Raw genomic sequence first — 15,000 nt, forward strand, 5'->3', positions numbered from 1 at the left:
TAAAACAAATAACATTAAAATTGCAACCTTCACTAAAATCAATACTACTGCATTATTGAACAGCATCACTAATAAGATTTACTTTATATATACACATTTCCTTTTTCATCAACTGCAAAAATATAAAGGAGATATTTTTCCCATATATTTTACTCCTCTTTTCAAGATTGCAAAATAAAACAAAGTAATAAATGCACACCACACAACAGCAATAATAGTTAAAAAGACTAGAGTTGATTCACAGACACAAAACCAACCTGTAGAGTAGCTGGGAAGACTAGTTCGGGAAAGGCAATGGAGTGGCTTTCAAGAGTCAGGTACTTGACCATTGTATCATAGACCTGCGAGACGATACCATCCTTGAAGGCAGATTCCTCCATCTCCTGATTGGAGAGGCGTAGCATGCACATCCAGTCAAAAGGCCTGATGGATGCCTTCTTGTGCTTCTTGTCCAGAGGGGCTTGGGATAGAATCTGTGGGTGACGAGGGAAAAGCATATATACATACAGTGATAATATGCAACCAATTCATCCTAAAAACAAAGCATTGAAAATTTGTTTCATTATTCACAATCCTTGGATACATACCAACAAATACAAGCAATCTATATACAGCCTTAATACATGATAAAGATTCCTTACATCTAACAGAAGGGGCATAACAGGTATGAACGTCTCTGTGTGTCGAGAAAGGTTTGTCAACATATTACAAACATGGAAGTGAAGGGGATAGAATGCTGGCGTTGGACGTAACTTTACAGTACCAATCGCAATCTGGAAAAGAAAAATAATAATCATATCATACAGTCTAAATGCTTAATAATAAGTCATTTATTCCTGGTCATCGTTAAAATAACCAATACAATGAAATTAACGAAGAAAACACACAAAGTGCATAATTTCATTGCACTATATCTGAACCATCCTCAATATGACATGAATGAACTCAAACTCCTTCATACCTGTATGAGAGGGTAAATAAGTGGCTGCAGAATTGTGCTAGGATGAGTCTTAGACAGCAATTCACCCCAGAAATTTAGGCAGTGGATATACTGCCAGTTGTACACCATCTGAACACGCTCCTGGATGGGGAAAAAATACAAGGTATTACAAATATTCTTCCTTCATGATTTGAATAGTGATAAAGCATATACATCTTTTTCATGGAAGAAGTGGACAAGAGAGAAGGAAATGAGGAAAAAATCAAGAAAAATAGAGGAGGTGGAGGAAGAGAATAGTAATAATGATAACAATAATATAATATAAAGATATTGATGAAGAAGTTGAGGAGGAAAAGGAAGAAGAAAATAAGATATAATGTCATACCTTAGTTTTGGTTGTAATAGCATTTCTGAGGTGAATTGCCATCTGACGAATGTACACGAAGGCATGTTTATATGCTATCGAATGATCCAAAGCATACAGTTCCACCAATGACATGCGCATGAAGTCAATGAGGCCCCTTGTATTCCTTGACGTAAACTTTGAGTTTTGTACAAATGAAATATACATACGCTGGAAAGAAGGAACCATTAGTCTCTGAACTACTGACTTCTATACATAAATATTTCAAGTTTCACAAAATATTGTTTAGTATAAAACCTTTCCTATCTTTTACAAGGTAAGGCATATAAAAAATCTCTTCCTTACCCTTAAGACTCCATCCATGAATGATTCAGGGAGCAAGCGAGTCAGCCTAAATATGCCTAAGAAGGCCAGAACTCGCACTTTCTTCTCACTAGTAGCCCAGAGGGAGACCAGCTTCCTCAGGAGCTTCTTTGCCACATTTCTGTGCCCAGCATAGTAACTGAGAAGGGGCATCACACCACGACTCAGAAGGACCTCAGCGATACTTGCATCAGCCACTGCACCAATCAACTGAAAGCAAAATATTCCAAATCCTGCATTCAGTACTAAATTCTGACCTTCTTAATAATGTATCTGATTTTCAAGCGCATCATAGAACCTCTAAAACACTAGAGTAGCTTTTAACTTTTGTTCAAACACAAAATGACTCCTATATTTGGCACAAAAGTTCAAAGCAGAGGAAAACAATAGTATATGTATTTCTTACAACACCAAGGATTTCAAGAAAATGGGATTTTGCTGAGTGGGTATTGAAAAAGCAGAAATTTTCCCAAGAGGACAATTACTCTTAACAGACTGATATTATCACAGAAGAAAGTGGTGCTTACCCGAACTAGATTACCAAGATAGGATTTAAAGAAGTTCTTCATTTTGTCCCATCTTTTGCATTTTAAAGGGTCATCTGTAGGGTTCTTCATCCTCAGAATTCTGTAGAAGGCGGAGGGTACATTTCGCAAGCAAAGACGCACAACAGCATTGAAAACTGGAAAACAGGTAAAACAAATTTATTCCTCAGACATTTGGTTTGATAAAACAGTAAAACTTTTGAAAATGAGAGATAAATACTAATACTATATCTTGATGGAAATAATTTCACATTAAAAATTGCAATTTTTCGTCCCGTTGAGTCAACAAGAAGTACATCCAGTACATTTAAACTCCAGCATTTTCAATTGGTCAAAAAAAAAAAAACAATAGCAATGCCGAGAGCACCACTAAACAAGTACTTGCAATTCTATCTACTGATAATTATTTTTAAACTATATTTTAGCCATGTAGCACTGGAAGCATCATCTAGGATCTGTCTTTGGTGCAATAATCTGTTGTTGGCTTTTCAGTGTGTGAGGATGGGTCAGAAAATTTCTGGATATGACAAGTGTACATGTATAATCATAATGAAAGATGATCATTCATGCACTTCACACAGCTCAGTCACTAACACATTCAGAAAGATAAAACTTATACATAGCAAGGTCTGGCACCTGGTTTAGTAGGGAGAGAGCCCACCATGCAGGATTTCCAAGAACAATTTTCTTTGACTTTCTGTGTGATGTAGATCATCAGTAGTCCCTTGTACAACTAAACTATTTGTTGGAGACCCAATGATTTTCCTATACAACTGCAACTGGTGTGGTGCATTCAAGAGGAGTTGTAGAAGTTCTGAAGATGAACTGCACGAAGGGCATAAGAACAACTGTCATTCCAGAATACATTGCTACTTTGCAGAAGCTAATGGAAAAGGACTCCAGAATTAGTTTCCACGATCTGGGAAACTTGTAAACACTGGGAGATGAAGGGTCACTGAAATACCTGTTAGATCCTGAGCACTAGGAACAGAAACATAGCAGAGTGGATTGGGCCTATGAACAGCTGGGTAGGTTCAATGGAGGGGCTTAAAGTTACTGCACTGTTACACATAATGAAAGAGGATTTATAAGGCAACCTGATGAGTGGGAGTCTATGAGTGTATGAAAGGAGATGATGTGCCACGCATAGCCATGAGGCCTTTTTTTGTAGTATCCAGAAACCACTACCAGTTTGATACATTGTTTGATGTTGTATCATGGTCGCTACAAAACACAACATCACTGAAGTTTGTACTAAGACAAAAGTTTAAGAAAAGGGAAATTAATTTTTCTTAATTTCACATAAAGTCTATAGAAAAACATTAAAGTACTTACGTTGCTAGTATGGTTTTAAATTACAAGTAAAACTTTGTGGAAACTTCAAATAAAATGGAAAATGTACCTGACTACACTGTAACTTATACTGTTTATACACACCACTCTTTGTTTCACAGGGTTATGGAAACTTCCATATATATTTTTCAGATTCAGTCAAAACATTTTTTCTTGTTGCATACATTGTTCTTCATATGAGATGTCAAAGTTGCATGAGGTTCTGGATCTTATTCTATCCACCAAAAGTGAGCTCCATGTCTGACTCAGACAACTAAATAATTCCAATGATCACAGGCATTTACTTGTCTTATTGATTGCATTACATCAACAACTTGAGACAAACAGCCTTTTTAAAATTAATATTGAGCCCGTAAGGTTATATAATAGAGGTACAGAAAGGTTTGAAAGACATTCATCCTAGCTATGTCATATGACTCGGCTACACTGGAAATTCTCAACATGTTGTTAAAGCAACCTTCATGATTGACTTCAAATTTTACCCATATCAAGTGAACATGTATTTGATATACTGCTAAAACGACACAAACATCTTATGCAACTTTATAACAGAATTTTATATTAATAAACTTAAAAGACAATTTGTAATTAATGAAAAAACAAATCCCTATCTGACACATGAAAAATATCTGTATATATCACACTCTGATTGGCTAACTGAAGTGTATCTCATTGTACCAAGGTAGAGGCATGTAAACTGATACAAACTGAGATGTTTCAACAGGTTCCAATAATGTGAGTGTAAGGGCAATCATGCACCAAAAGAGTTACGGGTTTTAGAAATGCTTCGAAAAAGGCCTACAACCTCAGTTTTACAGCCCACTGGTTTACAACTGCATGTCCTCCAAAACTGCAGGAGATGCTGCAATTGGAATGGCCCAGGAACAGGTGCAAATCCAACATAATTAATGTCTGCTGTAGCAGAGTAAATTAGAGTTCAAGAGACTTCCAGTGTAGAGTCTTTAATGGAATCCTTCAAAAAGAAATGTAAAAGTTTCATTAAAAAAATAATAATAAAAAAATAAAAAATAATAATAATTTGATATCCAGAACTTTTCTGACCTACTCCTGTGTAGATTTACATGTAGAGGACAGTTTTAAACTCTAAGAGTAATTAATGCTACTTCTTAACTCTGGCCATCTAAACAACCAATATAACAAATTTCAAACCCAAAAAATCATGGAATCCTTGAACCTATACAGCAACAATTCAAACATAACTTTACAAATTCAAAATCAAACTTACTCTGAGGTCCAGTCACCTCGTATTTGCTTGCAGCTTCTTTTTCTTCCTCAGATTTGGACCCCAAGCTCTGAATGGCTCCGAGGAATGCCTGACTTACTTCCAAAAAAGTGTTTAGAGGCCTGAAACGAAAATCTTTATGAACTTTTTTTTTGCTTATTGGTGGAGAAAAGAACAGTAGTTCACATTTTCTTTGATAAAGTGGAAACTAATTGCAACACACTAGAATATGAAACACCAGCAATACATACTCATCTCCTTGCAATCCTTTCTCCCATTCCGCAATCATTGATCCAGTAACTACATTTGTGCCTCGCTTGCGAAGGCTCTCGTCTTCAGCATCAGATGCATCACTCTCCTCACCCTGAAATTATTCAAAATTTCTTTAGAACACACAACAAATGAACACTAATGCTAACATTATCTATCAAAAATTATTGTTTCACACAAAAGAGGCAAAATCATCCCTCCTGACTCACCGATTCCAAAGCCTTTTCTTCTTCCTTTTCCTCCTCTTCTTCCTCCTCCTCATCATCATCATCACTGTCTTCCTCTTCATCTCCTGAACTCTGCATATCCATGACCTCAGATGACTGCATCATGGTCTTGAAAAACTCAGGGTCACTCTTTTTCAGCTTATTGAGATATTCTTTCTGGCTCATCTTCGTTGACTGTGCCATCTCCTCGTCTTCCTCATCTTCCAAGTCTTCTTCCATTTCATCTATGTCATCCACTTTTTGCTTTTCTTCTGCAAGGGTATAGGAGTCATTTCTTTACTTCCAAGTCTATATGGATCACCAAGGTCTTGCAAATATAGATAGATAGATAGATAGATAGATAGATAGATAGATAGATAGATAGATAGATAGATAGATAGATAGATAGATAGATAGATAGATAGATAGATAGATAGATAGATAGATAGATAGATAGATAGATAGATAGATAGATAGATAGATAGATAGATAGATAGATAGATAGATAGATAGATAGATAGATAGATAGATAGATAGATAGATAGATAGATAGATAGATAGATAGATAGATAGATAGATAGATAGATAGATAGATAGATAGATAGATAGATAGATAGATAGATAGATAGATAGATAGATAGATAGATAGATAGACAGACAGACAGACAGATTGAGAGATAAACAGATAAACAGACAGATAGACAGATAGATAGATAGATAGATAGATAGATAGATAGATAGATAGACAGATAGATAGATAGATAGATAGATAAATTTTCCTTACATCAACTACAAAAATCACAGAAAAAGCTTACTCTCACGTATTTAAACTGCACAAAATGTTGGAACAAATGCCTACCTGGTACAGTCTCTTTCTTCATCTTCTTATTCATTTTTGCTTTCTTTCCTCCCTTTTGAACGGCAGGGCTGGTCTCATCATCACTCTGGGAAGGAAATTTCGTTGTAATTTGCATACTTATTTTGAAGGAAATAAATATATATCAATATCAATATCAATAACAATAACAACAATAATAATAATAATAATGACAATAACAACAGTAATAATATAAAAATAACAATAATATAATAATAGTAGCAATAATAATAATAACAGTAACAATAATAATAATAACAACAACAATAATAATAACAATAACAGTGATAAATAATAACAACAATAATAATAGCTTATATCTAGTGATTTATTAAGAGGATTCCTCATGATTCTAACTTCATTTATCTGGTTATGAGTTCTACCATCACTAACTATATACATTACTGGGAAAACATGAACAACGTTATTGGCGCCCACATAGGGTAGCTACCTACATGCACATAATCAAAATGCTATATAAAAAAAGAAATCAATTCCTCTCACCTGATCATCATGAATCATGGAGAACATGTCATCGACGCTCATATCAGCGAGTGCTTTTCTCTTCTTGGTGTTTTTTCCTGTGGCCTGTGCGGGTTTTTTGGCCATCCCGGTGTTTTTGGCCATCCCAGTGTTTTTCTTGAGCTTCATCTTTGTAATGTTTCAGAACAGATTCTGTGTTGAAGAAAATAAAATGTAAGCACATCTAATGGTAAAGAAAGACATCTATGAAAATTACCTGTATAAATCTGCTAGCAGACTATGTCCTGTACTTAAAGTTACAATTTCATCATTTTCACATGCATTCTGTATTGCATTTGGCACCTATCTCTACTTTTCCTAGCTTTTGCAAGTGTATCTTGATCTCCAGCAATGATGTTACTTTAGTATGACTTTTTAAAAAAGTCACTTAAGACCTTGGTACATTTAAAGGTCAGGCAAACTTCCTCTTCTTTTATAAAATCATTATATAAATGTAATTTATCTATTTCACAGTGGAAGCAAAAATAAAAAAGATAATAATTCAAAAACTTATATACTACTTCTCTTAATCAAAATGAATTTTCACATTGCTAAGGATATCAAGGCAATATCAGCTATGATTCATTAAAGAAATCAAAAGCCTATCTGCATAAGCATAAAAAAGAGTATAATGTCAGTAACTATCCAGAAAATTTGATCATATATTAGCACCCAGCTGCAGCCAACAAACTTCCACCATATACTATAGATTTTGATAGCTTCTTTCACATAGACCTATTTCCCTATGCAAAACAAAATGAGGAGAAAGTCCCTATTACTACAAGCTCAGGATCAATTCTGCATCAACAAAAAACTCTTGTATAAATTGAAAACCTTCATAACCCTAGGGCTTTGCCATTGGATTCCCATCTGAACATCATATTTCCCTACCTAGACCCACCCATGAATTTAGTCTCTGCACAGCATTTGTTGCAGCCTATTTCCTTTATTTCAGATATTATTCTTGGCCTGCACCAATTGATTACTTCATATATCTTAGTATATAACCAGATTGGAAAGTTTACAAACTGCACAACAGATGACAAATATCTCTCTTAAAAATGTGCATCTGGAAGATATCAGTGTGCAGGTACATATATTAACCCCGATAATCCATGTGGTGTTACAGAAAAATCTGGGTCTAGGGCTGGGTGACAAGAACATGACACCATTAGACAAAATGGCTGCAGGACAGGTGACGCCAACTTGCTGTCATGAGCGATGGCCTGTGTGATGGAAAAGACCCACCATAAGCGCACAAACCTTTTGGAGTGTGATTAGACTCATTTGGCATTTAGAAGGGGGCTTTTACATTATTCCCATAGATAAACGAATGTGCAATGTAAAGTGCGTAAACCATGATTGAAAGCACCGGCTCCAGGGGTGTGCCATTTCCGTGCTTGGCGTCATGTTCCAGGCTGCTGTGGCCAGTGGCGAAGGTTGTTTTACAGAAAATTGAAAATTAAAAAAAATAAGATATATGGCAAACAAAAATTTTTTACATATATTTTTTTTCTTGTACATAGTTATTTACTACAGAGATATGATATGGAGTCAGTGCAAGGAAAATAATCTATTACCATCTAGATAAAGGAAAAAAAAAAAAAAAAAAAAATACGGACATTGGTAAATGACAAGAAACTTGAAAAGTTTACGCAAAACAACTTTGCAAAAGGGAGGCACAGAGTCTTGTCACCGCTCATGAGTGTTCGTGTGCACCTGGCCTACATGCCGCAGAACCGGGATATTGGCTACTTTCATAGCAAATTGCCCGTATTTTCGGAATTGTGATTTCCGTGATGCAACAGGATCTAACTGGTTAACTTCCACAAATTTCTGATATAAACTATCTGGACCTAACTTTTCACTTTGTATTATGTAAAGTCTAAACACTGTTGCATTTCAAACAAGTCATAATTGTCGTGATACATCTTATTGTCTTTACTTAAATGTAACAGAGAACTTCGCAGCTTCAGGGAAAATGATATGATTTTTTAGTCCACAGCTGGCCTTTGCATTCGCCTTTGCACGGCACAATCCTTTCGCCTTGTGCAGCAAAGATCTCCACCACGCAGTACAAACTCTCCAATCTGATTTTTCAGCAAAGCAATCAGATCTCTCCTGTCTTAGTGCAATTATGTACATAAATACCAGATTCACTGAAGAATAGGCAAGAACACAGTCAGAACATGACCAGACTAAAATCACAACCGATAATAGTTACTTTTTCTAATTCAGCCCCCTGTACTGTGTGCCTGAAAGTAAAATCAATAGTACATAGATCTTTATAAAATGAAGTTGTCCCAAAGTAAGATAATATCACAAAGAACTGACAGAACAAAACGAATAGTAATATTAGTAATAATAATCCCGACAACACCATACCTACACCTATTCTCATCAATTTAATATTTCCGCCTCCATTCCTTATCACATCACAAAGACACAATTTAGACGCAATATATCACCATAGAATGCACTCCACACCAAAATACAACAGAAAACTGTGAACGTACTTGTAAATATAGACAATTTACACTCTCCACACTACATCCACGTGTTGAAGCGAGGAGAGTGGAGACGATGTAAACAATTTGATAATTCATATCTTATAATTTTTTTTTCTTATTGATATGATATGGGTAAAAAACCTTCATTAAAATACTAATTTTCTTTCGGTTATATAAATTTGTAGTTTTCATCAATAACGATGCGATTTTGATCAGGTATTACTGTATTACGTAGACTGTGAATGCTACCAACGTTAGGTCGGTTAAACTCCGAAATCGAGCGAGCGATGTCAAGAATATTCCAAACCAAAAAAGCAAATACCTAATGATTTAGATATCAAATTGCATATACATTACCAGTGTAGTGATATGAAATACATAACCAGTTCCGAGGAGACTATAAGATACCTTGAGCAGCCCTATGTTGTGACTTTACATTAGTATAGTTATATGAAAGACGTGTGTGACATATTCCATGAAATCCACCCTCTCTCTTTCTCTCTCTCTCTCTCTCTCTCTCTCTCTCTCTCTCTCTCTCTCTCTCTCTCTCTCTCTCTCTCTCTCTCTCTCTCTCTCTCTCTCTCTCTCTCTCTCTCTCTCTCTCTCTCTCTCTCTCTCTCTCTCTCTCTCTCTCTCTCTCTCTCTCTCTCTCTCTCTCTCTCTCTCTCTCTCACTCTCTCTCTCTCTCTCTGTCTGTCTCTCTCTCTCTCTCTCTTTCTCTCCCTCCCCTGTGTGCAAATGTTCATGTTATTATAATCATGATTATAATGCTGATAATGATGATGATAATACTAATTATGATAATAATAATAACAACAACTACAATAATGAAAATGATAATAGTAGTAATAATATCAATAGTAATAATAATAACAATAATAATAATGATAATAGTAATAATAATAATAATCATTTTTATTATCATTATCATTATTATTATTATTATTATTATTATTATTATTATTATTATTATTATTATTATTATTATTATTATTATTATTATTATTATTATTGTTGTTATTATTATTATCCTTACTATTATTATTATTATTATTATTATTATTATTATTATTATTATTATTATTATTATCATTGTTATTATTATAACGATAGCAATAACAATAATGATAACAATGATAATAATAACAATAGCAACAACAATAATAGTGATAGTAATAATAATAATGATAATAACAATTATTATTATCATTATTATTATTATTATCATTATTATTATTATTATTATTATTATTATTATTATTATTATTATTATTATTATTATTATTATTATTATTATTATTATTATTATTATTATTATTACAGTAAAAGTGATTACAACAACAACAACAATAATAATAATGATAATGATAACGATAACAGCAACAATAATAGTATTGGTATTATCATATTATTATTATCATTATTATTATCATTACAGTAAAAGTAATTACAACAACAACAATAATGATAATGATACAGATGATAAGAAATAGCAATGATAACAATACCAATAATGGTTAGATTTGCGCTCGTATCCCTAAGGTTTGCGCGGGATAAATAGAAGTATCGAATAGTTTACCAACCTAATTAGACGCTCGGAGGCTTCACGTGCAATGAACGAGGCTTCGCTGAGGTAAGATCACTGAAATGTTGCTGCTCAAGGTTGCATGTAGTCTTGCAATGGGATGGATCGACTGGAAATTTAAGGGAAGTTTTCTTTCGTGTGTTTTTTAACCTGAAATAACATATGGTAGAAGTAATGATATTAATAACAATTAATAGTACTGGAATTATCATATTATTATTATCATTATTATTATTATTACAGCAAAAGTAATTACAACAACAACAATAACAATAATGATACAGATGACAAGAAATAGCAATGATAACAATACTAATAATGGTAAGATTTGCGCTCGTATCCCCTGAGGTTTGCGCGGGATAAATAGAAGTATCGAATAGTTTACCAACCTAATTAGACGCTCGGAGGCTTCACGTGCAATGAACGAGGCTTCGCTGAGGTAAGATCCCTGAAATGTTGCTGCTCAAGGTTGCATGTAGTCTTGCAATAGGATGGATAGACTGGAAATTTAAAAGGAAGTTTTCTTTCGTGTTTTTTAACCTGAAATAACATATGGTAGAAGTAATGATATTAATAACAATTAATAGTACTGGTATTATCATATTATTATTATCATTATTATTATCATTACAGTAAAAGTAATTACAACAACAACAATAACAATAATGATACAGTGATAAGAAATAGCAATGATAACAATACTAATAATGGTAAGATTAGCGCTCGTATCCCCTGAGGTTTGCGCGGGATAAATAGAAGTATCCAATAGTTTACCAACCTAATTAGACGCTCGGAGGCTTCGCGTGCAATGAACGAGGCTTCGCTGAGGTAAGATCCCTGAAATGTTGCTGTTCAAGGTTGCATGTAGTCTTGCAATGGGATGGATAGACTGGAAATTTAAAGGAAGTTTTCTTTCGTGTTTTTTAACCTGAAATAACATATGGTAGAAGTAATGATAGTAATAACAATTAATAGTATTGTTATTATCATATTATTATTATTGTTATTATTATTATTATTATTATTATTATTATTATTATTATTATTATTATTATTATTATTATCATTATTATCATTATAAACAAGGCTTCATCGAGGTAAGAACCCTGGAATGTTATATTATCATTATGATAATATTAAAACTAAATGTAATAATGATAATACCAACGACAACGATAATCATAGCAATAACAATAGTAATGATGATGATAATGCTAACAATAATGTTTATGAACGACCGAAACAAATGTTGAAAGAGATTTGTTTACATGACGTTGTGAAACACGCAATCTTAATTACAGGTAAATATGCAAATGAAGGGCCATTGAATCGCGGATGCATCAAAGAGCATAGAGATCTGACTGAATTTACGATGATTTTAGAGAAGACAGGTTCTGAGTTCTTGTAGTGGAAATATACAATGATTTTGATTACACGTAAGATTAAAATAATTTATATAGTAACATATTTTGATAGATATGTATAATTGACATTTGCATAAGTGTATGCTCCCAATTACTGTCCTGTTGCTACTAGTAAAGATGAAATAGATGTTAATAATAAAGATGGTAATGATATTGATGATGATGATAACAATAATATAATGATAATACTAATATAATAATAATACTAGTGTAATGATAATGATAATACTAATATAAAGATAATGATTATAATAGAAATATTAAGAAGAAACACTCATACTCAGAGAGCGATTACCTTCGCCAATGCAAAAGGGTTACTGACCTAAAAAAATATTCACACTTGAAGAGTTATATTGAAAAATCTTGGATCCGGATCAACACCAAAATTAATAATGATAATGATGATGATAATGATAATGATGATGAATGATAATGATGATAATACTACTAATGATATTAGTAATAACAATAGTGTCCATGGATTGGTCTAATATTCATTCTTACTGATTTTATGTAACCTGTGTGTATACATAATTATTATAATTAAAAATAAAAAGGTTATTTGAGTTTTAAAAGAAATATGTAAGCATCTCCCTTTTGTTTACATGAACGCCCTGAGGCAAAAACAAAGCTATGTCAGGGATCACGCTAAGTAAGCGTGCCTTTTCACCCTCACCTGCCGTAGAGCACGGTGCTCACCTGCATTCTCGTGAGTCCTGAAACTTCCGTTAGCAGGAACTTTATTTTTTTATTTTTTTTATTTTTTTTTTGTATACTCATACAATCATATTTGTATTGTAAATATTGAAATAGTATTCATTTTGCATATCTCTTTCAGTTTTTATTGTATCTTGCAACATGAGAACGAGCTACACGAATGAAACAGAGTCGTTGTAACAGCGCCCACTCTCAGGTCTAAACAAGACAATTGGCCGTTTTCTACAATTCTTATAAAGGGAGTGACCACCATAGAAAACGTAGTTTTTTTTTGTTTAAATTTGTAAATACATGACCATTCATGAAAATCTGTTTATTTTACCCAACCTTGATATTGCTAAAGAAAATGAAGGATCAAAGAAGTGGAGATTGTTAAAAGAACCTACTGATGATAATAATTATCATTATTACTGTTATGATGACGATGACTATAAAAATAATGATTATAGTGATGATAATAATGAAATAATGATAATAATAATGACTGAATTATAAGAAAGATGATAATGATGATACTATTAAAAATGATAGTAAAACTAACAGTAATAATGATAATATCAATGACAACGATAATCATAGCAATAATAATAGTAATGATGATAATAATTATAATAATAATGATTATGAAAATAATAATAGTAACAATAAGAGTAATAGTAATGATGATAATAATGATATGATAATAATAATGATATTAATGATAATAATATTGATTAGAATAATAATGATAATAACAATAATAGTAATCATAATAATGATTATAATAATATCAATAATAAGATTAATGATATTGATGATAATAACATTAGTAACTTGAAACACTGAGAGAGCGCATACCTCCGCCAAGGCAATAGGGGAACATACAACAGAAAATATTCACACTTGAAGAATTACATTAATAATAATGATAATAATGATGATAATATAGATAATAATAATGATAATGATGATAATAATAACAATGATAATTACTTGAGCGCCAAAAAGTTTAAGTTGTCCCTATTTCACAATGCTCATGAATTCTTTAAAAACAGTTGGGCTAATATACACATATGGTACAAAAAATCATAAAAATCTCTTTATAATTTTTTTGCATTAACCTGCTAACCAACCAACCAACAAACTAAGCAGCGCTACCAAAATCATAAACTTGGCGGAGATAATAATAATAACAACAGCAATGATAACAACGATGATAATGGTAACAATAACAATAACAGTAATAATTACTAGAAGCATTCTGAGAGCGCATACCTCCGCCAAGGCAATAAGGTCACTAATGCGATAAAATATTAACTCTTGAAGAATTACATTAATAACACCTCTTTCTCAAGTGCTCGGTGACGTTCGTAATCATAACCTCTTAGGCGAAGGTATTAAAGGTAATATTAATAATGATATTTACTCCTATTACCAGACAATAGAAGTAACTGACAGAATCATTAAAAAATTAAACCTGGATCTGGATCGCCACCAAAACATTAATGGCATCTAAGTTAGGCTCAGACACACGTAAAAATTCATAACTTTTTGTTATTCTAATTTAGGTTCAAACACACTGGTATAAATTCATTTTTGAGCTATTCTAAGTTAAGCTCAGACGCAGCTCTGGTAAAAATTCATAACTTTTTGAGTTAAAGATAGGCTCAGACACACGTAAAAATTCATAACTTTTTGAGTTATTCTAAGTTAGGCTCAAACACGCTGGTAAAAATTCATAACTTTTTTAGTTAAAGTTAGGCTCAGACACACGTAAAAATTCATAACTTTTTGAGTTATTCTGTTAGGCTCAGACACACGTAAAAATTCATTTTTTGAGTTAAAGTTAGGCTCACACACACGTAAAAATTCATAACTTTTTGAGTTATTCTGTTAGGCTCAGACACACGTAAAAATTCATTTTTTGAGTTAAAGTTAGGCTCACACACACGTAAAAATTCATAACTTTTTGAGTTATTCTAAGTTAGGCTCAGTCACACTGGTAAAAATTCATAACTTTTTTAGTTAAAATTAGGCTCAGACACACATAAAAATTCATAATTTTTAAAAATTCTAATTTAGGTTCAGACACACTGGTATAA

General features: G+C 32.8%; 2 protein-coding genes across 2 annotated transcripts in view; one reads left to right on the forward strand and one right to left on the reverse strand.

The window, feature by feature from the left end:
• Nucleotides 1–9,307, reverse strand: part of Noc2 (Nucleolar complex protein 2) — an 11,138-nt gene extending 1,831 nt beyond the window's left edge. Inside the window, exons 1-12 of the mRNA XM_027353763.2 lie at nt 9,200–9,307; nt 6,666–6,836; nt 6,144–6,228; nt 5,288–5,556; nt 5,060–5,172; nt 4,812–4,930; nt 2,195–2,349; nt 1,650–1,877; nt 1,326–1,514; nt 962–1,081; nt 642–773; nt 258–473 (exon numbers count right to left, since the gene is read on the reverse strand). Of these exons, the coding sequence (XP_027209564.2) occupies nt 258–473; nt 642–773; nt 962–1,081; nt 1,326–1,514; nt 1,650–1,877; nt 2,195–2,349; nt 4,812–4,930; nt 5,060–5,172; nt 5,288–5,556; nt 6,144–6,228; nt 6,666–6,812 (1,773 nt within the window). The 5' untranslated portion in view covers nt 6,813–6,836; nt 9,200–9,307. The remainder of the gene's footprint in view (nt 1–257; nt 474–641; nt 774–961; nt 1,082–1,325; nt 1,515–1,649; nt 1,878–2,194; nt 2,350–4,811; nt 4,931–5,059; nt 5,173–5,287; nt 5,557–6,143; nt 6,229–6,665; nt 6,837–9,199) is intronic.
• A 3,528-nt stretch (nt 9,308–12,835) lies between these two features.
• The window catches only part of LOC138862849 (glutamate receptor 4-like), a 27,519-nt gene continuing 25,354 nt past the window's right edge, over nt 12,836–15,000 (forward strand). Inside the window, exon 1 of the mRNA XM_070126023.1 lies at nt 12,836–12,911. Coding sequence (XP_069982124.1) covers nt 12,836–12,911 — 76 coding nt within the window. The remainder of the gene's footprint in view (nt 12,912–15,000) is intronic.

The sequence above is a fragment of the Penaeus vannamei genome, chromosome 10, assembly GCF_042767895.1.
Source record: "Penaeus vannamei isolate JL-2024 chromosome 10, ASM4276789v1, whole genome shotgun sequence".
NCBI lineage: Eukaryota > Metazoa > Arthropoda > Malacostraca > Decapoda > Penaeidae > Penaeus > Penaeus vannamei.